Below are 27,611 nucleotides of genomic sequence, written 5' to 3'. Positions count from 1 at the left end.
ATCTGCATTTAGAAAACCTCCTTTCACAACAATTAATATTTACAGCAATTGTCAGAAAATTTAGTAATAGTATTATAATGTTCAAGATACTAATTAGCAACAAAAATCACAGCAACGTACAGAAATTTGCAATAAGATTAAATAAAATCTTCGGCAATAGGCATGCTATCGCGATAATAGCACTGACATTTTGACTCCTGCAGCTGCATTGACGTTTGCTTAGTCTTCGAAACTAGTACAGTAATGCAAATTTGTGCATATTGCTCTCATTTTATTATTTAATATTTTTTTTCAGCGTAAATGCGTTCTAAAAATTATATTATAGAATAAATTGCAAAAGTTAAAAGCGATCGTCCTTCCACCTCTCTATTTCGTCTTTCCAAGCAATAATAGAAATAAAAATCTGCATTATTTCTCTCTCAATGAGAAATTCTTCTTTATTGTGATCATAATTTAATCTACATTCGTATTTTTCGTTCAAAAGTTTCGATGCAGCAAGGCAGCAAGGAAGATATAGCAAAAACATGAAACTGTTGAAATCTTGTGATTTCTTTGAATACTCTGTTGAGTTTATAAACAATTCCTTCTCAATTCAATTTCGTATGATAATTCCAGCATGTTGTGACTGATGCATGCATGTTCTAAGCGAATATGAACCAGTTTCTCGGAGTACAAAAATATAGTTTGTTCAAACTGAAGATCTCATTTTAGTTCAAAAAGAATCATTATTATTAAGCTGACAGCTTTCAAGCGCGTTTTATTAAAACTGTACTAAGTTTCTGTCTCGAGGTGGCGATGCGTCTCGAGTGTGGCGATGCATTCTGTCTCCAGTTGCCATTAAGATGCCGCTGTGGAATATAGAAAATAATTCTTTCTTTTCTTTTTTTCATAATTGCGAATCTATAAGAATCCAAAATATATAACTTTTCTTCCTCTTTCTCACAGTAATTTACTATGCTTAAGAACTCTCTTTTTGGTAACTCTTGAATGTATCGCCAAGCAATCGCAGAAATGTTTTCGGTCTCAGTGTTACGCTTTTACAAGCATAAATAAAAACGTAGCATGAAAGAATTCCAGCAAAGTGGAAATGTGTTTATAGCGTTTATTTTAATTAACGCGTGTAACCAATTCTTTAATAAAAACTTTGCAGTCAATATAAACGATGGTGGACTCACTCTAGCAAAGAGGGTGCCTTCTGGTGAGTACCCAGAGAGACTTCAGTAAAGGTCACGTGATAGGTGATGAATCGGTTACTTTGTATTAGGCTCTTGCTCCATAATATTCTTAGAATTAAATTTGATGTGCGTGTGTAACTTAAACCTTTTAATAAATTATTGTTACACTATAAAGGACTCATTTATGAACCCATCCTTCATGACCTTCCCCATATATGCTATTTCTTACGTTGAATAATCTTTCTTGCGCTTCTATTGTTTCGTCTAATCTACCATAAAATTGAAATTAAGATTTAGTCAGTTTACATAACAAAACAGAAGTTAAGTCAGCTTAAATAACACGATAGAAAAGAGTAGTTGTAAACTCCAAACCAGTAAATAATTTAGTGGCTATTGAAAGCCAAGACGGGAGGAAAAATCGTCCAGCAGTATAGTGAGGTTACTCGAGTAACCTCACTATACTGCTGGACTCGAGTAACCTCACTATACACGATCGTGTGGGTTTAGTGTAATTAAAGTGCAACTTCATAAGCTTACACTTTAGCTCCCTCAATTTGATATGTATAGTTCTTTCCTATAAAAGTATTTCATCTCAAGAACAGAATACAAAGCATTTTTTTACCCAGAATTTATTTTTGTATTTTAACACATATATGATAATACAGACGTTACATCATATTCGAAGATTGTTATATTATAAGCATGTTTTACATATGATATAAAAATACTACAGTTTTAAGGTAAACCAGATGTTCGAAGACAATCTCAGAATTTTATTTCCCAATAACGGGCTTTAAATTATTAAGCATATCAAAATAATTACTTTAATATAGATATAAGGTACTATGTCGTCATCATCGTAGACGCTAAGCTTTTTACCGTACAGGACAATCATCTCTGCTTCTATTAAATTCTGCCTGCCGGTGCTTGCTGAAATTCTAAAAATTTTGCCGCCTCTGGCACAATCGCATCGGCACTGGTTTACATAATGTATATATATATGCAAGATCTGCCCAAAACGAAACCGAACTTTAAAATTAGAGAGTTAACGCGTCAACAAGCAACCCCGCTGTGTAGCATCAACCTTGATTTTGGACAAGCTCTTTCCTCAAAAACACCATTTCATTTTGTAGCTGTTTAATGAGCGGCAGAATGAACCGGTATTTTGTGAGTTTGAAGATTATTTACATTTCAAAAACGAAAGATCTCGCAGTGCAGCGATTTTGTGTAAAATTGTTAAAAACCGTTTACTAAAGCATGTCAGATGTTGCAACGTCTTGGAAAGAATTATTTCAGTCAGTCTACGGAAAGGATAATTTCAGTTGGTCTGAGTGCTATGTCCCAATGTCAATGTATCAGATCGGGCAGAACACCAACTGAAGACGAACCGAAAACTGGGTGCCATTTCCAAGTCCACACACGACTTCATGTCGAAGGAGTGGTTTAATTCCTCTAAGTCATCGTTTAACTGTCCGTGAGTTTGCTGAAGATCTAGGCAGCAAAAGCTAATGTCACACAATTTCGACTGAATATCTACAGGCGCGTCAAAATGCAGAAAGATTTCTGCATTGTCTTGATAGAAATAAAAAGTTAACCTGTCGCAGTTATTGAGGAGTTGATAGATCGTTTAAATGCGCATCAAAATATGTCATCACAGGTGATGAAATACAGGTTTACAGATATGATACTGAAATAAAAAGAAAGTCGCCGCAGTGGGTACAAAGATCATCGCCAAGGTCAAAAATGCACGTCACAGTTGATAGAATGCGAATGTGATGTTGACCGCCTTTCTAGTTTGACTAAAAATTGTTTATCACCAGTTCGTTAAACGAAGCTAAATAATCAAAGCACACTTTTAATTGGATGTTATGAGAGATTTAAAATAACATTGCAACGGAAGAGGTTAGGTTATTTAATTACGGCAAAGCCTCGAGGGCTATCTGCCTAAGGGGAGGGATGCCTTCGTGGAGGACTTTGTATGGGAAACTAGCTCGTATGCACGTTACTGTTACACGGACTGCTATCCTGGGCCTTATTACTTTGCAGATTTAATTCCTGCCATTCTTTTTTTTTTTTTTTTCTCTGGGCGCGTGTGTGTTTGCAGAGCTGAAATCCACCATGAAAGGTCGCTGGTTATCAAAGATCAAAAGAAAACTGCATTTTCAAGACTTGCATTGTGATCCCACAAAATAATTTTCAGGAAGCATTCCAAAAACGGAATGTATGTTGGGAGCAGTGTGTAAATAGAAGAGGAGAATATTTGGAAAGAGACTAATCTGATTAAAAGGTGCCCTTATCAGTTAACTGATTTTTTTCAAAAGCTCGGTTTCTTCTTGGACAGACATTTTATGTGTGTATATATATGTATATATGGAATAACCATGAAGGTAACATAACTAATTTGTTCAGAATTGTAGAAGAATTTTAGCCAAACATTGAAAAAAAATCAGCACAAAATCTTAATGCTTTAATGTGTCAATATTTTTGAGGCTATCGCAGTATTACTTGTAGTTAGTAAACTTTTCAAATTAATAAATCACTTTTTAATATATAAAGTTGTGACACACATTTACAGCTGATGTTATCATATACAATGAAAAAAAAAATTTTTTTTCCCCATCAAACAGAAATCTGTTTTGTTTTACATGAGACAGACTGAAAAAGACTGGATTTCGTTAGTTTAAAAGTTAGTAAGATGACTAGGAAATGTATCTTTACTTTCATCTTAATGCTTATGCAATTGCATTTGATTTTAAAGAATGTGCATAACTTAAATATGAGAACTCAAGGAAATGAACGTACATTGGATATAAAAATATACTGATGGAAAGCCTGTAAACGAAAGCAAATTATGCGAAATTTAAGGATTAACACGATTATCAATCAATATTAAACACAATAAATCACGGTATGCAGTTAATTTAAAGGCAATAAAGATTGCTATATTTTAACTTCTCTCTTAAATGGAATCAAGGAAATGTAATACGATTCTGAAATGTTGAACAGTTGATTAAATACTTTTTTACATGTTGTTTTGAAATAAGAATTAAAATTTCGTAAACCAAAAGTACCATAAATATTCATGGCTCTTGTATGATGTTTAAAAATATCTAGTAGAAAAATATTACACCAAAAAATTATTTTTATGAATTTATAATTTATTTATATTGTTGGACATGTATTAAGAGTTACATGGCCAAAGACTCTCGATTGAGCTATGGGTTGAGGTTTATCGTTTAATTTAAGAGATCGAATACAACCAGTGAACTGTTCTAGAGTTTCGACACCTTTCTTTGATAACGATGATTCAGGTAGTCCTCCAATATACAACGGATCCTTGGTATCTGTTGATGAAACACCACCGACTCCTATTCCTGGTTCGCCGAAAATATCATCCAGGCCTACAGTAACAATATTGCCAGTTTTGACTACGCGTACTGTATGCCAGTTACCATCACAAGGGTAATATTCAGTTGGCGGAATATATTTTGCAGTTATTGGACCAGCGCCATTATCAACACTGAACACTAAGGCTCCATCAACCATCTGTAAGATCAGGTAATCAGATCTGCCATGAACAGCCAGTAAAATTCCAGATAAATTACGAGGCTTAATATCCATTTCAATTGTAATCTTTGCCCCCACGTGGAATTTGTCATCTGTAAAAGAAAAAAAAAAGAATAAGGACAATTTATTAAAATATGACTTCACGGCTTTTTAATAATATTTTATAAAATTATTAAAATCATAATGGGAATAATAAACTGTACTGCACTGAAAACGTACACAGAACAAGATATCCACCATCACTTGAAATAAATGTGCCCTCTTCAACTTTGTCTGAACAGCCAGTCACATTCTGCGACAAACTGGGTTTTTGATTAGTGATAAGCTCCCCTTGAGCCTCTACATTTCTTATACATCCTGGGAATGAAAAGGTTACACCCTGAAAAGGAGATACAAAAAAATTATTTTCCTTTGAATTGGTCAAAACAATAAAAGACTGTAATAAACATAACAATAATTTTTTTAAGAATTATTGATGCAATCATTTTTTTTAAAGTGTACTTTCTTTTTTGATTAGTTTATCTACATATCAGTGTAGTAAAATTTAGTATATTCAAGCCACCCCTTAGGCGACGAGGGAGATAAATTGACATAAAACGACATTGAAGCATAAAATAACATTGTATGGCATCAATGATAATATCGTACATGTGCTGTTTTGATATGACGACTTGACTGATTTATAAGTAGTCGCGATCTACCAAAAATTCAAGTCAATTTCTACATTTTAGTGAATTACTGAATTAGCATTATTGTTGTTGATGCATTGCAGTGATATTCTTGTTAGCTTTATTTATTCCATTGCTATGTTTTAACTACTTTTCGTAGAGTTGTATTACTGAAAATGACAATATTCGCCAACATATTTTTTATTAAATTATAATTTGAAATCAGCACATCACTGCATACACTCAGCAATTTTTTTTACTACTTTTAGTCAAAATAAGCAGAGTTAACAGCAGGGCTGTTCCAAGGCCATTGGCTGCCCGCATACTTTCCTAGGATTGCCCCCCCCCCCAAATTAAAAAAAAAAGCTGAATGATTAATAAAATTTTTATTTCATACTCACTAAGTACTTACATATGAAAAATTATATAAAAAGTACTTACATATGACAAGTACGTACAATGAATTTAATATATTTAGTGGTCTCGCGAGAGTCCCTGTTGCCCCTGACTGTCGCCGCCCGCGTATTTTTACGCGTTGCACCCCTATTAGGAACGGCCCTGGTTGGCAGTAACTGTGAGTTATATTGAAAATACTGAGTTCGAAAAAGTACCTTTTTGAAATGCAATATTAACGTATTTCTTTTCTAGAATTATGGATAATTATTACTGCTCTGTGATATGCAAATATTGTAGCATAGTGCAGGGCTTAATTTCTAAAATTAGACGTGCCGGAGACCTATGCAAGACCATCGGGAAAGAGAAATAAGAGTAAATAAATAAAGAAAATGACATTAACATCATTAATAATTAAGAAAATTAAATAGATCATTATTACCAGATTAATTCATAATGATTAATATTTGTATTGTTATTTAATTAATAATTATTGTTCATATAAATAATAATTAATTAATTAATTATTAGTCGTTAAAATAATTAAAGTAATTAAATGATTAAAATTAAATGTACAGAGATAAATTAAAATTTAATAAGCGAATTTAATATAATTTTATTGCTAAAAATAAAAGTTTCGAGATTAGATTTCTACTAAAATTGTTGTTCAGATACAGAAAAGTGCCGGAGCCTTCTTATTTAGGGCTCCAGTGCGCTCCGGCTAGAATTGTGATTTATTCCAAAAACTAAAAACTACCAGACTGCAGTGGGCTCCGGCACAATTTAAGCTCTGGTGTAGTGAAATAAATATTAAATAATGAATTCTGTATCAAGAAAGAATTTAACATCAACTATGAACGAAGAAAGAACAACTTCATGCCATTTGAAAATTCTAACATGAAATGTCTTTTGTAAAATACGGTATGCGAGAAAGAAATTTGAATACTACAGTTGATTCATTTTCAAACAAGCTTTTTTCAAAAACTTCATTTCAAAGTCTCAGTCAATAATTACTCCACACCTTGCCAAAATTCTAAAACAGTGTAATAGCCCTGTCACAGATCACAGAATGATAAAAATAAGCCTAAATTCATTATTTAATTCTGTAAAAATTAATAAGGACAACAGTTCTCTTAATCTCTCTTTTCTTGAAAAGCACATCCATAAACAGTAATAAATTATAAGTTTGAGCCAGTTATTGAAAAGTTCATTAAGCAAACTGACAAAATTTTGAACTCTGCGATTTTTAATCAACTATTGTCACCCAGTCCGATAAATAAAAATATCAATTTAATAGAAAAATAAAGCAGTTTCATTTATTTCAAGTAAGTTCAACAACAAATGCGACTCGCTCTTTAAACGTTTCACACATTTCAATCTTAATAACAATTGAAATAACTGTTTAAATTTATTGTAAATTAATAATCATACAGTTAAACTTTTAAATTTGCAGAATTATTAGAATTTAGAATTATTAGTATTTGCTGGGGCATAAGGAGCACTTTTTTTCTTTGAAAATAGATCTGAAAAACGGGGTGCGCTTACACGCCGATACTGCGTCTTATAACGTCGTTTGTGAATGGGTCAAAGCTTCATGGGATGCTGTGAAAAACAGACAGTGGTTAAATCATTTAAGAAGTGTGGCATTAGCAATGCAATGGTACAGAGGATAATTTGTTGAATGAGGATTCAGATGCTGATTTAGAAGAGATTTCAAGTGACTCCTTATTTAGCCTTGGCGATGAGTGTCTGGGTTTTGTTGAAGGAGATTAAAAAGTGTTCTTTCCCAAATACATTGGATATTTGCAGAAAGTATTACTTTGTATTTGTATTATTTTTTATTTAAAATACCGTAAATTCATTATAATGATCGGTAATAAAGTTTTATCCTTCAAAAATGTGTACAAAAACGGGGGTGCGTCTTATAGGCCGGTGAGTCTTATACTCCGGCAAATATGGTATATATTAAAAACCAGACACAGGCCGTTATAACAATAAAATACTAACCGAAAAAGGGAAGTACTGCCGTAAATTAAATCAGTTACTAAAAGTATATTTAAAATGATGGCAACTTATCAGGGATTTTGCATAAAAATTTTAAGTCAGTTTTTCCCATAGGTGAAGTCAGTTTTTTCCCAATTGTGACCTATTCACAGAGATACACCTAACCTTAAATCATTTAACTAATTCATAACCTTTAAAATTCTCGATTATCAGATACACTTTGCTTTTCTCACCGTAGGCTGTAACTATACGTTTCCATAATGTCATTCAGATATGAGGTATACCTGTGACAAAATGTATTCCCGATTTTTTTGTGTCTTTTATGTTGCTTGTATAGCAGATACCTGTTTTAATAATAACCTCTCCAAAGTAGTAAGTCCAGAAACAGTACGTTTTGTCTTTTATTTATTACTTTGACGATTTTACACACTCTGTGCGTTTTGAATTATTATGCATATAAAGTTATCTTAAAAAATAAATTAGTGGTTCATATTAATACAGCGCCGCAGCTTAGAGGTATAAAACCTTTGCTTGCTTTTAAGTAAGCCGTATTTAAGGCGGTAGAGACCAGCATGCGGTTCGACCCATCTTCCCCACCGCCTACCTGAATTTTCTCCTAGTGCTATAAACGGTACCAGATGCGTGATGATCCTAACTGCTACACAGGAAAAGTGACTGTTCTCTTCTTCACCTTCCACAATCTCCTACGAGGGATACATTTGATGTAAAATTCCTTCTCAGGCTGCGTAAGGAATTTAAATTTTCCGTGAGGTACAGCCTCAGAATAACACTGCAGTATCGCAGTATGCGGTTCGCGAGCTGAAGTTTGGCCACGCCTGCCATAGATCGCTGGCCGGTGCAGCTGCGGTTTGCGGTAGTGGAAGCTTTCGTAGAACAGACTCTGCTATAGACTCGTTATATTGCAGTGGAACAAGGGAGATCGGGGAGCCGTAGACAAAACAGCTGAAGGATACAATTTGGTTTCAAATTGTAACGGCGCTATGGCACGCACAAGTATGGCTCTAATTCAACACTATTCCCGAAGACCTGTTGAGACGCGTCATGGAAACCAAAGAATTTTAATTGGGAGAAGAAGTAAAGCTTCAACGCCACAGCAATGCCACGGAGAAAAATTCATTCTAAAATGGGTAAAGCCTCAACAAACTTTACAGGCGTGAAGACAGACCTTGAAATTCATCCACGACTGTGATCCAAAAACCGCCGGTAATATCTGAGAGCAAAGAAATCAAGAACATTTGGAAGTACCTCAGTCTGAAGTTTCTTATGTAATGCAGATTATCTGCCTCATTTTTAAGAACCAATGGATACCCAAAATTTCTAAAATCCGAACTTCATCAAATTCCTTAAATTTTAAGGACAATCCCAAAAATATCCTCTGAATAGAACAAAATAACATCTAACAGAAGCAATTTCAAATTAACTGTTATCTTAAAACCTAAACATTACTCCGAAACAATTAAAACACTAACCCCAATAAAAATATTTTCGAATTCTTTTGCACAATGAAGGAGCTCGAAAACATCTTCGAAAGCACTAACATTTAACTAACTAACATTTCTTATTAATAACTTGCTGTAATTCTACCTATGCCTTAGTTTGCGTATAATTCTGACCCTCTGTCGGCTGAGAGGTAAGAATCGGTTCCTTCGCCCTTCATCTAAAAACCAAGCAGTCAACGACGCGGTTAGTAATTGGGAGGATGACCTCTGAAAAGGGTTAGCTACGTTGCGCGGTTTTTTTAAATTATTATTATTAATAATAATAAATGTTACATCTATGAGTTTTATTTACGGAAATATATTATCTTTGGCATTTAAAATGAAAGCGTAATTTAATACAGTATAACATTAGAATATTAATATAATAGTAACCATTTATTAAATATTTTAAGTGAAAAAATGATTAATTGTAAACTGGACACTTTTTCTGTAAAATTAAAAAAAAAAAAAAAAAAAAAAAATCAAACGCAAAGTGCATTGCAGAATAAAGATTTTAAATATAAATAAGAGCAAAAGCTAATTCTCAAATAGCAGATTTATGCTTCGTACTTCACTAACATTTCAAGGAATTTCGCCAGCACCCTGCGTGTTTGCTTCACCGCACGCTGGCTTCGATTCGAAAGTCGCTTGAGGCTAGTCAAGCTGGTTTACATTATGTCTACGAGAGCTTGCCTTCTTCTGCCCTTCACATTCTTTGTGGAAGCTTTCCTGCCTCGCCTCAAAGCCATCATTAGAAAAGACTGTACCACAGATGCTCATTGATGAGTATTACCGTGGAACAATGAAGATCGCAAGAACTGTGGACAAGACAGTAGGAGAATGTAATTTGGTTCCAACAAAATGGCGCAACAACAAGCGCAAGTTGGCCTTATTCCGACACTATTCAACAAGACATGTTGGTATGCGTCATGGAAGCTGTCCCAACTCTCCAAAAACAGTGCATCCAGCAGAAGAGCATTTTAGAAAATACTGTTTCCATTGCTGTTTCACAGTCACATAAAGTATTACAAGTACTCATTGTCTTTCTATTATTATTTAAATTTGGTTCAATATGCATCACACTATTAATTAGTTCTTAGTATCTAGCCTTCCGTTATTCTGTAAGAAGAGTAAGACAGTCTTAAGGAGACAAAACACTTAACTTTATTTACTTAATTTGCTTCTTGAATTTATCTTAGGTCTGCTTACTACATGGAGAGAAATACTAAGCTATAATTAATAATGTGGAAAATGAGACACACACTGCAAAAACATGAATAACAACTGAAAGAAATTATTACGATGCAGACAAGTAGGAACAGCAGTGAAATACTATGGTAAAATATAATAATTAAAAGAAATTATTAAAGCAAAGGAGCGGGACCAGACTTACTCTTAAATTATTTTTTGCTTCTCTAGCTACTTCTTCTGACAAACCTCCTATATAAAATGGTGATTTGACATTGACTGAGCTAGCTGCACCTAGTGAATTTCCTCTAACTTCCTCTTCATCATCAATCACAAGTCTTCCTTCTACACCCTGGCGCGAAAATACAACTCTGTGCCACGTGCCATCATTATATTGATTTTGTGAAGATATAACAGCCGTTCCCGTACCGCAGTTGAAAACATAAATAATCTAGAAAAAAAAATAAATAGCAAACTTCAACGATGAACAAGTATTCACAGCTAAAAAATATTTACTAGCCCTCTGGGCGGCCAGGGTTTTCGCTAAGAAAGCACAAATTTCCCAAAACTACTATGAGAACAAATTATTTTTTTGATTTTAATGCAAAAACTCTCCTGGTATTTCATACCCGGATTTGTTTTCTTTTGATATATTGCCTTAATTTCGTTGACATATTTTAATACGCACGTATATATACGTTCCTACAGATATCACAATAAATATTCTAGGCCGTATATATACGGCCTTGCCGCTTAGAGGGCTAGGATGCATGATTAGAATAGTTATTTGTATAAAAAGATACAAAAAAATTCAAATTACTAACTAACATATTAATCACTAAACATATTAATAAATTTTTTGTTTAATCTTTCTTTGGATATCCAGAAATTATTTAGATTTCTAGTTACACAAAATTTTACACAAAAAGAAAGTAAAAATTATTCTTTGTTAATTAATTATTATTAAAAGAAATAAAAAATGCACATCCTACATCCACTTTACGAAACAAAAAAGATATAGGATAAATTCAAATAAAAATTTAATTTGGATTGGATGTTGATACTTTCGAAACTAACGTTTAATTTCGATGAACCCACACAAATGAACAATGTATTCTTTTCAACGTTGGATAACTTACTTTGCCACCTTGTAGAACTAATCCAACAAAATCTATATGATTGCTGCCAGCAACATAGAATAAAACGCCGTGTTTTCGTTTGGTGCGGAACTCTAAAGCGAATGTGCTGTCATCAAGAATGCTTCCCATGAATGAACCAGGCTTTGAAAATTCTTGTCTACTAGCTGGCGCGTTTCCAAAACGAATACCATCGCCAGGCTTCACACTGGTATCAATTCTCGGCTCCAGTGGAAGTGCACATTGTCCAACTGGCGTAGGTTCTGGGACATCTGGATATTCTGTGGTGTATTCCACATCCACTGAAGGAACGGTTGCTTCTGAAAATTAGTTTGAATTAAGCTTCGAAAGTTGTTATCACATTAATTTATGACTCAGATCAAAAACAGATTACGATTCTTTCAGTTATTTAAGGATGAGTTTATGAATATAAAACTGACGTTAAATTGCAATACCTCATGTATTAAACTGGTCCATTAATATTTTTGCAACCTGCTATACATTAAATTACACACTTACGCTCGCTCGTTAATAATAAACTGCAATATACCCCATGTTCTTAAAAAGTCTATATGTGGCCTTTATATTTGCAACCGTTGGTCGTTGACACATACTTTCTATAATAGGAATGTTTCAAATAAACAAAGTATTTATGTTTAGTCATATTTATTTGAATAAATTTGTAAAAATTAAGAAATCTAACATTTTATACGGTCATCAGGTCCATACAGTAATATTTAGTACAAATTTGTATTCATTCTGAAAAATAAAACGCTGAATATTTGGTTGTGGTACAAAAATAGATGAGTAAAATATTTAATTTTAAAGTTTGAGATCGGGTCACCTGAAATTCACGGATCGTACGCAAACTGAGCCGAGAACTCTTCAAACTTATACTAACTAAAAATGAATTATCAGTTCAAGCTGCCGTAAAAAGTTTCAAATAATATATTTTTTTTTTTTTCAAAAAGGAGATCTTATTCATCGAATAACGTCAAGCATCAGCACTGGCACATTGCTGATTCGTACATTATTTGCACAAATTAAAAATAAAAATGATTTCTAGCACAATTTTTTTGGTATGACTATTACATCATAATCCCGCAGTAATGAAACTACAAGTGAATATTGCTATTATATTTTTAAGCATTTGAAAACTTATAAATTATTTGTGCAAATACGTTTTGGCATGCCAAATGTAACAAAATTATAAATGAAAGGCTAATTTACTTATTGATAAATCACAAAACAATATCATTGGATAACATTAAAGTGAAAAAAATTTCAGCCAAAATTATTCTTATTTAATTTTTGGTCGATCAACTAAGGAAGCCCAGTCCTAGCACTGAAAATCTTTTTTGAATGCAAAACTTTGAAATTAGATATTTTGGTGAATTTTCGTCGCACAGGAATCAAACGTTTTGCATTTTATTTTTTTAGATTGAGGTCAAGCTTTTACCAAAATGAACTATATGTAATACGCTACCGGATAACACGCGGTGTTTTGTAGTTCTCTCAAAATCGACTTAAATTTTAAAATGCCGTAATATGAATATTGGTATCATTTAAATATTTTTGCAACTGGACCGATGATAGCAAACATAAATGCCAGATACGAACTTTTCAGGACATGCTGTCTATATCAGATATAGACAGCATGTCCTGAAAGTAGAATAGCAAATAAAAACTGTATGTGAAAAAAATGCAATATAAAATTTATATATAATACTTTACTATCAAAACTATTATTACTTCTCTGATATCATTCATATAATCTAAAGACTTACTATTCTTTAAAAAGAAAAATGCTATTCTTCCTGAAATTAGACAATATTTAATTTTAGAATCGTATGCTTTGTGCTTTTCTAAGAAATTAGGTAAGACAAGCGCATTATTATTATTAGCCCAAAGGGGCTTTCTCCCTAAAGGAATATGGTTTTCGTTTTGCGATTTTGCGTTGGTTCACTATAAATGTCCGTTTCACTTTTCAAACTGTTGCCACCAAATGTTAGAGTTCTGCATTATATTTGAAGAAATTAAATAATAAAAAATCTGCATAAATGTATATATATTTCTCGCATTGTGATAAAACAACGGTACATAGAGCCATCGAATTTTGAATGACGTAATCCTACTGCGAATATGGGCATCTGGAAGCCCAAATTTGAAATTTGGAATTTGTTTTAATATCGATTTCATATTTTGTAAAACTTTTACAAATTTTTGATTAACAAACTCAAGGATTTCAGAGCGAGCAATGTCAACGTTGTAAAGAAAAAAACATTTTTATCTCCAGCGCGCGAGACTGTGTCTCGAAATTCTAAACATATGCTCAATTTAAAACTATTTTGCGATATTGCCCTTGAACTGAATTTTATGGTTTAAGTGCGACAAACGTGATATTTAATAAATAAAGGTAACAGACAAATTGTTAAAAAAACACCCCTTTGGACGTAATTTAAAATCTGAAACCTTTCAGATTTTCTTTTTTTATTATTACTATTATTATTATCATTTAAAATTCAGCTTTATCTTAAAACCGTTTAAAACATCGTAGCATCCCTTTCTCAGTGAAAGTCAAAATCAAGAAAAAGTACAATTTAAGTACATTAAGATGCTTTTATTAGAGGAAAAATGTTCTTACTGTCCGGTGGAACATAGTCCGGAGCTGATGGCAGTTCCGAGATAGATGGAGGCGTTGGTTCTAAGGGATCTGCAAGTGGACAGCTAGCTAACGATACACCTTTCCTGTCCTGTGTATCAGCAAAATTCATAAATTTATTATTCACAGTTGTATCCCCAATACATCCAATAAAAGGTGAATATGATGACAATACTTCAGCAGTAATTGTATAATCATCAGGCACTCCTCCAAAATACATAGGAGTAGTTGTCGAAATGATGGCATCAACAGGGACTTCAACTTCAACAGAGTTAATGTCATCAATATCTAATCTCAGTTGTCTCACAGCTTTTGTTGCTGAAACATAATGCCACTCTCCATCATTGTATTTAACGTTCGGATTTGTTCTTATTTCACCTCCTGGGTTACTGCTCATAACAAGAACTCCATTATGTAATGCAATTAATAAATAATTTGATTGGTCTTCATTTGCAGTATAAAATATTAAACCATCTTCTTCAACAGTTTTGAATTTGAATGTCAGTTGAGCTAATTTTTCGAAATTATCTGATGGCATTGCTACATACCCAGTCGATACATTGCTGAAGGATACTGTTCTAGCAATCTGAAAGAAGATGAGTATAAATTATTTAATTTACCTTTAATAGGTATATTACACAACATGCACATATATATATATATATATATATATGTATGTACAATGAAGAAGCAAAACATTCTGGCCACCAGATTTTATGAGAGCAAACGCAGGTAAACGTAGATTTACTCTCTCTAAATAATCTTTAAATATTAAACATAAAATTCAAAAGAGAGTTGTTTAAAATCACAATTACTGTTGCTCTTAAGATGAAGAAGTAAATTTGACAAAGCTTAAGTTGTATAACAGGAGTTAAGCAGTTCCAAGATGTAAACATTTTCTTGATAAGGTATGTGTGATCAGCTTTTGGTTGATAGTGGTATGTAATGGTAATGGTCAAACGAAGAAACACTGTAAACCAGAAAACTGTGAGATAAGATAAGATATGGACTTCCTGACTCCGGAAATTGAGCCGCACTGTGAGTTTCTTTGCCCCTTACAACATGGCACGGAAGTTCAACCTTTGCTCTCGCACCTCGGAGAAAAGGACGCATCGCTTAAAGCGACACTGGTAGTCAATTTGCTACCTGCCAGTCGCTCGGGTTGCCCGTTGCAGTAGGATATTATCCAGCAAATCCGAGGCCGCCACCCCCGGGCTACTAGAGCCACACCGCTCTTGGACTCGCCAGACCACCAGGCCGGCCAGTGAGTGACTTTCCAGGGCCTCCAGAACTACTAGGTTAATACATTTTATACCTCCGTGGCCGAGACTACCTAGGTACAGATCTTAGCCAGTAGCTTCGCAGACTCAGTGGATACTGTCGGATAACCAAGGCTTGTAAATTTGAGTTCAAAAGGCTGTGTCATAGCAGATAGTAAATCAAACATTTTTGAAAATACACTGGCCTATTTGCACACTCTTCCAGTTACTTGTGTTTTCTTTGATTAACATCAAAAGTGCCATTTGAGCTTAGAGCTTTTTAACATCAAAAGTGCCACTGGAGAAAGAAAAAAAACCTAGATCTTAAATGACTGAAATAAGACTGCCTACTCCAGTAAAGCTCCTTTTGTGTTGTTTTCTGTGGACAAATGGCCTCAGTATATTTCACTTACCTGAGAAAGAGTTCTTACCAGAATGCAATTTAAGACAAAATTAAGCTTATGAAAAAGAATGCACATGGAGTTTTTCTGCACATAAACTGAATACAGGAAGCCACGAATTCAATCATCCATATGCAGAAAAGTATTTGAAACCAGTTACCTGCATGCCACTGTAGCCGAGGAATTCCATGACCATGTTTGTCATCTGGAATCTCATTTTGTCAGTAGAGTATTTTAATATGTCATACCACCATGCTGTTCAAGGATAGTTCCCAAAAACATGATGACGATTTGTAGATACTGTTTGGCCTCCAAATTCCTTTAGATATCAATCTAGTGGTATGTGTAGCAGATATGACAGAAATGCACACTTAATCTGAGTCTTAACCCTGATCACTTAACACTGTAATATAATATTTAAAAGAATCTGCTGGTAATGTATTAATATTATAAACCATAAAATATTTTTAATAATATTGCAGCATCTATGTCTTATTGCACACAAGTTGCTCTTGCAGTAAATGTAGTTCAAACTCTATATTAGGGAGGTGGTCATGAAATAGTTTTGTTCTTCAGTGTCTCTCAAAATTGCATTTGTAAATTACTGAAAATAAGTCGTTAATATTTAGCATATGGAAATACATAATTATGTTATGGTTCATACCATCACAGGACAGCCATTTACAACACCCAAAGCTTTGTTATTTTTGGTCAGATCTATCAATTCTGCACCAATCTGCATGTCCATAATGCAGCCTTCAAATCCAGAGGTTGTAACTTCCCTAAAACATCAAACATATTAAACATTAATTTAAAGCACTTTTAATCAAATTCAGCAAATGACTTCATGAAAATAAATTTACTCTAAAATATTGATTTTGCATTTGTAATATAAAACGACAAAGTATTTTTTTAGAATTTTCCATTTTTTCAGATTCACAATACACTTTAATTTTTAAATACATTTTATAAATACATTGTTTAACAGTTTCAAACTAAGCATGGTGGGGTGACTAAATTGTTTTCTTTTCTTTAATATATTAAATATTGGCATCTTGGGTACTCTATCAATCTCAATAGTGAGCTTTAATGTATTATCAATTTTTGATTTACGCAACTTTGGTACATCAAGTCAAGACCTTGGGTATAAGACCAAAAGTTCTTTATGTCTCCTTATAAAGTCATTGGAAACCTTTTTTCCCTTTACGTACACTTTAGCACCCTATTTTCCTCAATTCTGAACTTCATTTTATCAAAATATTTGCAACTATTATGGCTGTCCCTCCATCTGAGCTTGTTTGTGTGTTGTACGTATAAACATGCATTCTTGTAAAATAACTTAGAAAAGGGTGGAATAATAAAGTGAACAGATGTTTGCGCTCACAATGTACAATAATTTATAATACATTCACCACAGATTGCATTGCGTTAATTAATAAATTACATTTGTCCGCACCACAGATTGCATTGTGTTAATTAATAAATTACATTTGTCCATTTAATGTGTCAAAAACTGAAAAAACTTCGCATGTTTTGATACAATACGTATGAACACCCGACAAATATTTTACACAGTGCAGATCCTCATAGAGATTTTGGACTGTTTTTCAAGCGAATAATTTTTTTAATAACCAGGCTTATCTGATACAAGGCATAATATTAAATCTAGTATGTTATGATATTCATTTTTATAAAGGTATAAAGAGAAAATAAAGTTTTTTATAAAGTTCTTTCCCTCAGCCCCCATTTGTAATCTTTAATCCTTTCTCTACCAGTTTATTTTTTATACATGATTAATATTTTGTGTTATACAATACGTTCCAATTTTATGAAGCACAGATTTTTTAACTTAAGAGTAATTTCTCAGGGTTCGTGAAATAAAGATGTTCCAATGTTGTTTTTAATGGGATACATATTATACATATCTCAGTGAGTCAAAAATTAAATGAGACTTACATGACCCATTTTTGTAAAAAGGATAATTTCAGTAAGAGGGTTTTTTTTTTTTTTTTTTTTTTCTTTTTTTTTTTTTTCTAAAGTAGTATTATTCGAAAGATCGATCAACTGCTGTTTTTCTCTGACTGATAATCTGATAGCAGAGAAATAGTCAAAGAAACCAGTTTTTCTTTTCTCCAGATTTTAGGAAGCTTTCTCAAAAGTTACTTTAATTTTTTCTAGTAAGTGTTCAGGCATTTCCTCACTCCTTTTTGTTTTTTAGATTTCCAAAGAAAGCTTGTTTTGTTATGCAGAAATGTAGAGTTTTAAATACTTCACACTGAGATTTTTAATTCATGAATTCCAGAAGTTTAATTTTTCAAGTTTTTCAAATTTGCATGAAACATTGAATATCATTAATAAATTATTTCAAAGAGCCAAATTTTGATCATTTGTTTGGAGAAAAAAATTCAATAAATATGCAACAGCATAATGATAATCACAGTCATATTGTTCAGAAGAAGGTTGGAAAGGATGATCACCAAAAAACAAAATCTGAACACCATATCTAAGTTCAAATAGGTTATAGGATTAGACGCGAAAGTTACAGCCGACAACATCACGGCAAAAACATCGCGAACGAAGATGTCGCGGAGAAAACAATGCAAGGCGAAAACGCCGTGATATAAAACATCGTGGTTCTAAAACATCGTGGTCTAAAACATCGTGGTATCATGGTCGAAAATAAAGCAATTCAAAACCATCGTCGTCGAAAATATCGTGTAAAAAGTAAGGTACCTAAAACTCATCGCATGAAAATAACATCGCACACATGCGTTTCGAAATCCCATACTGACAAATTCTGTAACTCACTTTCGTCATTACTAAAAAATCGACATTCAAAAAATTGATTGTATGCTGTACATGAAAATGTTAAAGACACCTTAAGAAAAGTTTTTAAACGGAAAATTTTCCCTGAAATAATATCAAATTAACAAATGTGAAAGAAAATAATTTGATCATTAACTAAGCAATTTTTCTAGAGATAACCTCAAGCAGTTATTTATCTTCTTTTTCCTCAGAACGCTCAAACTCTATTTTTCATAAAAAATTATCAGTAAAACTTTATTAAAAAAGGTTAATTTATTAATGACTTTCGTTAAATAATTATGCAAATTTAAAATCAAGTCCCATAACTTGCATTAATTTTCTACTCATTTTCAATTTTTAATGCTTAAGTTTCCTTCTTATTTTTTCGGCAAAAATTTGTTAGTTCGTTTAAAAATATTAAATATAGAAGTAAAAGAATCCCTCTTTCCTTCTTGTGCTCCCAAATCATCATACGAACATGCATTTACAAATTTTAAAACCTGAAAACGCTTGTGTGCGATGTTATCGTCATGCGATGATCTGCAGATTCTTTATTTTTACCACGATATTTTCGACGACGATGTTTTTAAACTGCTAAGATTTTTAACCGCTTTATTTTCGACTGCGATATTTTGTACCACGATGTTTTAGAACTGCGATGTTTTTTCTTTGCTTTCTTTTCTCCCACGATGTTTTGCACCCCGACGTTTTCGCCTTGCGTTGTTCTTTCCGCGATGTTTTTAGCGGACACCCACCTTACTTCCGTATGAAAAGACAACGTATAAAGATTTCATTTAGTGTTTTGAAATTCTCATATTTGTAAATTCCCATATTTGTTTATTTTACAACAAGTATAATAACTTAATCGAGTTGTATGTATAAAAATAACAAATTTTATCATCTTCATTAGGAATGAATTCTGGTTCATACGGAGATTTCTAAGATATTAGGCTTTGCTTAATCATATGACAGTAACTCCAGCTCATCACTTTTCCGGCAGCACTAGCTAAACAACAAAATAATATCTTAACACAGATTTCCTCTCATCAGTGAACAGTTCGCATGAATTAAACAAATTATGCCCTTTGCCATTTTCTTTGAAGTAATAATCAATGGCATTGTCCTTACTTCTACTTCTTTTTAAGAGAAGACTGCAAAACAAAGAGTTTGCTTCGGCCATGGTGCGTCCTCTTAAGGAAGAGGTAACGTTTGTGACATACAAAGAGTGAACTAAGTAACACATGTGTTTTCTTAAATTGAATAGCAAAGAATTTATTACTTTTAATACTACCAATCAGCCCTTAAGTGCACTAGGACATATTGTAAATTCTTCAGGATGCTACATTGTTTGATGGAGGGAGAGAATTTATTTTTCTTTCTTGTCCTCGAAGTGTAAATAGAACAATGGCAAGCAGAACAGATGTACGAGTAAAACAAAATTCTCAACTGCAGCATGCCTCTTATCATATCTAGCATTATGATAATTTGTATGATAGAAATCCTCAAGCGCATTTCTTTTGTCTTATATACGACATTATATAAGACAAAGACATTATATGAGACAAATTGTCTCATATATTGTCTTATATATGACAGCATGGAGTCATACTCTGATGTGTCACTAAGCAATGAAAGAAGCTATATTCTTTGCTTGTACAGCTAGCATGCTATGATGGTATACGCCACAATAGTAAAGAAGGTTTCATACTACAGCTGAACAGTACTTTACACGTGGGATTAAGACACTTCTCATCTCATTTATACGAAAATCCATATTTTGTGTATTTTCTCATATACATGCTCTAAAAACTGACTTTACCCTTCCATTGTTTTATACTGAAGTGTTAGACGTGTTTCTAGAAATTTTCCATGATTGATTTATATTCAGAACATATTTCTCAATCATCGTCAGTTTTCATTTCATAACTAATAACTAACGAACGGAAGGCTCAGGTGCTGGGCACTTCAGCAGGCTCCTAGGCTGGGACAGCCACATCCTGTGCAGAATTCATTGTAAATAGGCGTATCTTTCCGGCATAACATGTTAGAGAATATGATTGAGGAAGAATGAATTTTTCCTCAAGAGAATTCAGTGGTCGTTGTATCATGGCATAGGTAAAGATAAGCAATTCCGAACGATAGTCAATTCATGAGCCTTGCGCATATACAAATCGTATAGTCAGAACGTCCATCAAGAGAGATAAGCGTAACAGTTACTGCTTCGACATCCGGCTCTCAAATGAGTGAGAAACAGATAGCAGGGCAGGTCCATGGCTGGATGGTAGGAGCTACTGGTCATGTGATCCAATGGGTGTCCTGGAAAGAGAGTGCATTTTCTTGCTCGACAGGCATTGGTGGGGGCAAATTTTAAAGTTTAAACTTGGTTGAAATCCTGAATACATTTATTTGATATAATAAAAAGAAATTTATCAAGTTACAATACAATAATGAGAAGTAAAGGGATCCTGGACTGAAATAAGTTGGCCTAATTGTGATGCGTTCTGAAATAAGTATTAAAATAAGATATATTGTAACATACAAGGTGTTGGTGTAACGAATTAGTGATTCATATTCTGAAATACAGATGGCGACACATGAGTGTGAGCTTTTAAGGGTTGCATATGAACGGTGAAGATTTGCAAACGTAAAACAAACATAGAAATACAGAAAAGCAGTACTTAAAACAGTTGATAAAATTAAATTAAGTGCCGGAGAACTGCTCCGTTTTTTTTTTTTTTCTTCACTGGTATAATCATAATTTAATCTTGGAATAGAGCTGTTGTTGAAGAATTTCCTTGCTATTTTGGCTATGTGTATACTAATGCTTTCAATATTTAACTCGTTCTGAATAGCCTCGTTCCTGAAGAACAAAGGACTATTGGATATAATCCTCAGCATAACATTTTGGCTTTGCTGAATTTTCAGCATGTGAGTTAACGAACGGAACTGACAGTTTAAAACTTATCAAAGGAAAGATGAGAGAAAACATGGAAGAAAAATCAGAAAACATTATTCATAGGAAAAGACTAGGATATCTGTTTTAGTTAAGGTAAAGAAGTTGAACCATTTGCATGATTATGAATAACATCCAGAAACTTTTGAGTTCAGAAAAAATACGATTCTTAAACTTCCGTTTTCTGCTATTTTTATCACACAGGAGAAAATTTATGCTTAATGGTTAATTAAGTAATAAGGTTAATGGTAATTAGTTATGGAGTTACAATGTTTTAATTTCGAAGAAAAATGTTTTCAAAGGTATCTGACGAAGTGATAAATTTCTCAAGGAATATTGCAGAATAGGAAGTGCCTCTTAGAACTCGAAATATGAAGAAAGCAAATTATTGCCACCTAAATACTTTATGGCGGTTTAACCGTAACTGAACTTTAAAACAAGTGTAACAATGAAATATTTATTACAAAGTGCATCTGAAAAATGAACAGTAGATGTGTAAAAATTGTAAGAACTATGAAAAATAAATTAACGGTTATTCCTAAGTAAATATTGTACATAAACTTATGCATTCTCACTTTGATCCTTAATCTATAACTTACGTATAAGAATGTCTGCCCTTATAACCTCCGACAAATATCTGGTTTGTAAAAGATAACACACTTTCTGAGCCAGGTGACTGCCCACTATCAACTTCAACTTGATCCACCTATAACAAATGAGATGTCTCAGAAAAGTACTGAACAAAATATATAAAAGAGGCATTCATGTAATAAAAAATAGAAATAAAACTTTGGTTCATCTTTAATTACAATTTATTTCACAGTCTGTATATTTACTATTCAATGAAATCAAAATAAGAAAATATTCTAAAGAGTCAACTAAGCCCTTTGTAGACTCTTACATGAATGAAAACTTTTTACAGTCTTTTTAAAGCTCTACTTTTCAAAGCTCTTTTAAAGCTCTCCAAGAAAATGAAGTTACCATGCAAGACAATTTTGAATTATTTTGTTAAGCAATCAGGCCTTGTCTGCTTTTCTATCTGCATCTGTTTATTTTAAACTTCTCACTCCAGAAGAACAAATGGGGAATGAAATGGAAACACTTTAGAAACTGAAGTTATCACGCAAGAGTTTTTTTTTTTTTTTTAATTATTATTATTATTATTATTATTATTATTTTGCGAACTAGCTAAACCCAATTAGTTTGCTTTCATGTCTGCCTCTGTTCATTTTTAACCTCTCGCTCCAGAAGGGCATATACGGAAAATGAAATGAAAAGACTTTAGGAAGGCATGAATACAGTTATTTAGCTTGAGTTTATGAATTTATTCACAACTTTAGGAGCATTAGGTATCTCCTTAAATTCTTTCTAAACCCTAAATATAAAGTAAACTGTCAGTGCTTAGATTTGCAGCTGCTCTGGAAGAAACAAGAGCCACACGGAAGTTGATTTGCTGAGGGGGGGCCAGTTGATTTAAATCAAATTTGTATAACCTATCACTTTTACTCTATTTATGTAGGTCTACTACCGACTAGCTGTTGGTTCACGTTCACTGCATACACGTATAAGCAGGAAACCATACTTAAAACTTTTATTAGTAACTAGTTACTTAACAAAACTAACGAAATTACACAGAAAATAATTGAAAATTGAAACTTAGATTCTTGTCTGGTGTAAATTCTTACAAAGCAACAGTTGGATTCAAAATCGATAATTTACAAAAGCTGCTTTACTGCGGAGGCACAATTTACTACGCCATCTATTACCACAATCAAACTTGTAAAATATTAATTTAAAATCTCACTTACAAAACGGACCCCTAAATTTTCTTACAATATCTTACTGACGCTACTAAGTCTGACTCTTTATGCCACAGTCGAGCACCTACCATCTGCTCTAGAGATGGACAAAACCGCAGATCAAGAGGATCGAATCAAAACGGTTCGCTTACTGAAATGAATCGGTTCTATTTTATAATCCACTACTCACTAACAGTAACCTTCACGAAGAAGTCCGGAATGACGGGTGAACCATGAGCGGTTAGCGAGCATGGTGGGAAGAGCAGAATGAATCAAACGGGTAGTGGAATCAGAAAAACCGACTCATTCAAACACTAACTTCCTGAACTGATTTCTTTCAGCTGCAGATTTCAGATTCCCTAATACCTCCTTCGAGGCCCTGTGGCTAGCGTGTTGCACAGCAGTGCCACAGGTCCAGAGTTCCATCTCTGGGCTGGGCAAAGATGACTCAGCCTTTCATCCCTTGAAAGAGTCTGTAAAATGAGTACTAAGTTCGCTTGGGACCTAAACATCGGAGGTCCTGCAACAAGCTGACGATTTGCCCAGGGTACTATCTGGCTACGAGAACGTTCCGCCACACTGTCTGGCTAGTGGTGGTCGCTATAGCAGCAGGGCTAGTATATTTCAAATAGGGGCGAACCAACAGTTGCTTTATCGTTATATTGTTTTTGGCGACTGTTGGCTGAGGGGAAAACAGTTTATCATTCAAAACTCCCCTACGGAAAATGGGTCAAGGCTCGTTCCTAAGGCAACCGACAGCTGTAGACTAACTGGCTAGAGCTTTTCTTATGATAGAGAGACTGTATATGCTCATCCACTCCGGGCCTCACGGTCAAGAAACCAGACATCATGGTACAACAGACCATGGCTCACTAACGGCTGTTGCGCCATTAAGATTTTAGTTTATTACCTCTTTTCTTCACAGAATTAAAAAATTTTGAAAAGGTTGGAAAATTATAATAATTGAACTCACTTATAACATTGGAGGACAAACATTCTTTACACCTCTAAAACTGAAATCGAACTTTTCTGTCACACTTTCAACAACAGTCCCGTTTTTTCGCCAGTCAGGCGTAAACGTGCCCATTAAAGTGAATTATTTCGTGAATTAATATCAGATGTCTGTTTCTCTCTCGCTTCCAACAAGATCCCACCGTAAACTGTAAAAGAGTTACAACTTCCCTTTCAGAAATTGGAGTAAATTTACCCAGTAAAGTGAATCACTGCCAGATTGGATCATCTAAATCTAATCCACTCACGCAAAATGGAAATCGCTCAGCAACTCATTTAAGAATTACTATACCGTATCGTATGAGTTGCTTTCTTAAACTACTTTAAACCTACTCCGAAACTGAGTAATGTGTTTCAGAAACGAGAAATGAAGGAACAGATCAATTTAAAGATTTTACCTTTCATGCTCCTAAAGTGAATAATTTGGTTCAGGAAAAGAGAACTGAACGAACAGAGCAATTTTAGAATATGATTTGATCTTATTGATGTTTCAGTAATGTCTCTGTGATGTTATGAATAATTAAATGAAATCGTCTACAGTCATGCTACAAGTTACAATATTTTTCAATTTAAAATTTTCGAAATCGAATGAGGTTAACAACTTTAATAAATTTAAGCTGTTGGTTATAAGCTCGTGAGCTTAATCCTAATTGAATCACTTAACTATTATGTTTTAATGACAAAACTTCACAAAGGGTAGACTTAAGTAAGGATTGAGAATTAGCGAAAATCACACAGACCTCATAACTGTTGTTCTTGACAGCATGACTGCAAAAGGTATTTGGAAAAGCTTTGAATCCTAAATCAGACGTGTCTGTTTGTGATCCCGTCACATACAGCCTGGCTTTCAGAGAGAGACTCTTAAAAAATCTGTCTTAAATAGTGTCTTTTTAGGAGGGGGCACTTAAATCTATCGATTCAAAATTCATCTAGAGCAGTGATTGTCAAACTTATGAAGCTTCTGACCTGCTATACCATTTTTAAAACCTGCTGTGAGCTACCTAAAAGAACTACCAACTCCTTTTTAAAAAAATCTTATATTTGTGTATTATAAACTTACATTTCTAGTAAATTTGAAATCAATTTTAATTGAACTGTATACAACGAAAATAAACTGAAATTGAATTTTAAATAGGAAAGAAATTGAAGTGCAGTTAGTAACAAATAACAAATGTAATAACAGACTTTTTTATCAGACTGATTAACATTAATGAAGAGGGTGGAACTCTATTTTTTTTTATTTGTTTGTTCGTCATCAACAACTTTTTAATGTTGGGAGAGTAGATAGTGACTCCATTCGAATACAGTTGTCCAAGTGTTCATCAGTGAGTCTATTTCTGTACTTATTTTTAATAAATTTTATACTGGAAAAAGAAACCTCTGACAGATATATATAGAGCTCAATATTATTGCCTTCACTCTGACAAAAACCTGGATTAAAACTGGGTATTTTTTTTAAGGAGCAAGAGGTTAAATATTTTCATAGCTTGAAGAAAGCGATTTTACAGATAAATGACTTTGAAAAATCAGTCAGTTCCAATTCCACTGTGTCTTCTTGTCAGAGTCAGCTCAATGGAGGAATCAAGATTAGGCAATCGAAGATGGTGTTGGTGTTGGTGTATTTAATTATGGCAAAGCACACTAGGGCTATCTGCCTAAGAGGAGGGATGCCTTCCGTGGAGGACTTTCTAAGGGAAACTGGCTCGTATACACTCAATCGAAGATGTCCCCGAACCGAAGATAGTTAATGCGATCTACCGAATATGTCTCCGAGCTACTAGTAGCTCGCGATCGATGGTTTGGCGAAGACTGACTAGAGAATGGTAAAGGAAAAAGAGACAGAAAGCCAATGACTTTTCAACCCCTGGGGTTATTACCTGTCAAAAAGTGGGACGGCGCTTTCATAAGTTCTGTATAAATTAAATCCCTAGTTAATTAAAATTAATAATGTTAATCTCTTTTAGAGAACAATTATATTCAAGCCAAATGCTGTTGCTGCACACTGAACTTTAAAAATGCTCAATTCCTTTTATGCTTTTAATTTTTGTGAAATAATTGAGCATTTTGTGAAATAATTGAGCAATCTCATTAGTAATTTTAAAAGAGGTTCATTTACCTTTAGAACAGCTTCTTTTTCAACTCTGGTTGCCTCCAGCGAGTGCCATTTACCATCATTGTACGCTTCTGGCGATCGCAAGACAGCTGTTCCACTTCCTAAATTATACTTCAGAACTATGTGACCCTCTTCCATTTGAAGGGCTAAGAATTTATTCTGTTAACAAAATTATAATTAGTATCATATCGCTTGAATCACATAGTTTATTTAAATTTACATAGTGCTGAAAGAGCAATACTACTAGCATTATTATAGTTCATATCATTATCATAACAGTATACAACGCAGCAACAACAAAAGTACAAATGTAACAAAACAACAAATGTAAACTACATTTATACTAGTACGATTTATTTTTGCTTTTGTTTGCATTTCTTTTCTTGTTTAAGGTGCCAGGCGAATCTCCATTTGTTTATGCGTTTGCATTAACTTTTCATAATTGGTTTAAGTTTATTTTATAGTAATAAATATAAAATAGACTAGTCCATATATAAATTTTGGGTATTCATGTATACCTATGTACACTGTGCCAATAAATAAATAAAATTTTTAAAAATGGTACAGTTCTAAATCTCCCGTTCTACTGGGCCGACTGAGGAAATTCAAATTGCGTTTTCCATGTCTCGAAAGCGCGACTTAGGATATATATTAGATTTATATATAGCATTGCTCTAACATAGGTATTTTGACAAAAAATCGGACTTTTTCTGAAATGACATGCCAATTTGTTTCCATATTTCAATTCTATGACTCAAATTATGCCTAGATATTAAATTTTGCAATTTGTGGTGCGAAATTTAAGGAGAAATTCAAAACTTTATCTTGGCGTATTTTTTTCAGTTTGCAACAAGAATAATTCACTTGGCGAACTTCTTAATTTATAGCAACCTATTTTCCTTTCCTTTTTACATTGTCTACAAGTGGAAAATAAATCATCGTTCACACTTTCAAATAACTTTAACAGAGTTCGTAAAC

At 33.4% G+C, this 27,611-nt stretch overlaps 1 protein-coding gene across 1 annotated transcript in view; it reads right to left on the bottom strand.

The window, feature by feature from the left end:
- Positions 1–4,312: 4,312 nt before the first annotated feature.
- LanA (laminin subunit alpha) overlaps positions 4,313–27,611 on the bottom strand; it is a 189,291-nt gene continuing 165,992 nt past the window's right edge. The window contains exons 51-58 of the mRNA XM_085826882.1: positions 26,637–26,792; positions 22,310–22,416; positions 16,617–16,734; positions 14,275–14,878; positions 11,634–11,950; positions 10,700–10,945; positions 4,962–5,121; positions 4,313–4,834 (exon numbers count right to left, since the gene is read on the bottom strand). Coding sequence (XP_085683008.1) covers positions 4,338–4,834; positions 4,962–5,121; positions 10,700–10,945; positions 11,634–11,950; positions 14,275–14,878; positions 16,617–16,734; positions 22,310–22,416; positions 26,637–26,792 — 2,205 coding nt within the window. The 3' untranslated portion in view covers positions 4,313–4,337. The remainder of the gene's footprint in view (positions 4,835–4,961; positions 5,122–10,699; positions 10,946–11,633; positions 11,951–14,274; positions 14,879–16,616; positions 16,735–22,309; positions 22,417–26,636; positions 26,793–27,611) is intronic.

The sequence above is a fragment of the Stegodyphus dumicola genome, chromosome 11, assembly GCF_044657685.1.
Source record: "Stegodyphus dumicola isolate Sdum_Otavi_A_Nest chromosome 11, ASM4465768v1".
Taxonomy (NCBI): Eukaryota; Metazoa; Arthropoda; class Arachnida; order Araneae; family Eresidae; genus Stegodyphus; species Stegodyphus dumicola.
The sequence above is the reverse complement of the archived record's forward strand: the minus strand, read 5'-3'. Positions and strand labels throughout refer to the sequence as shown.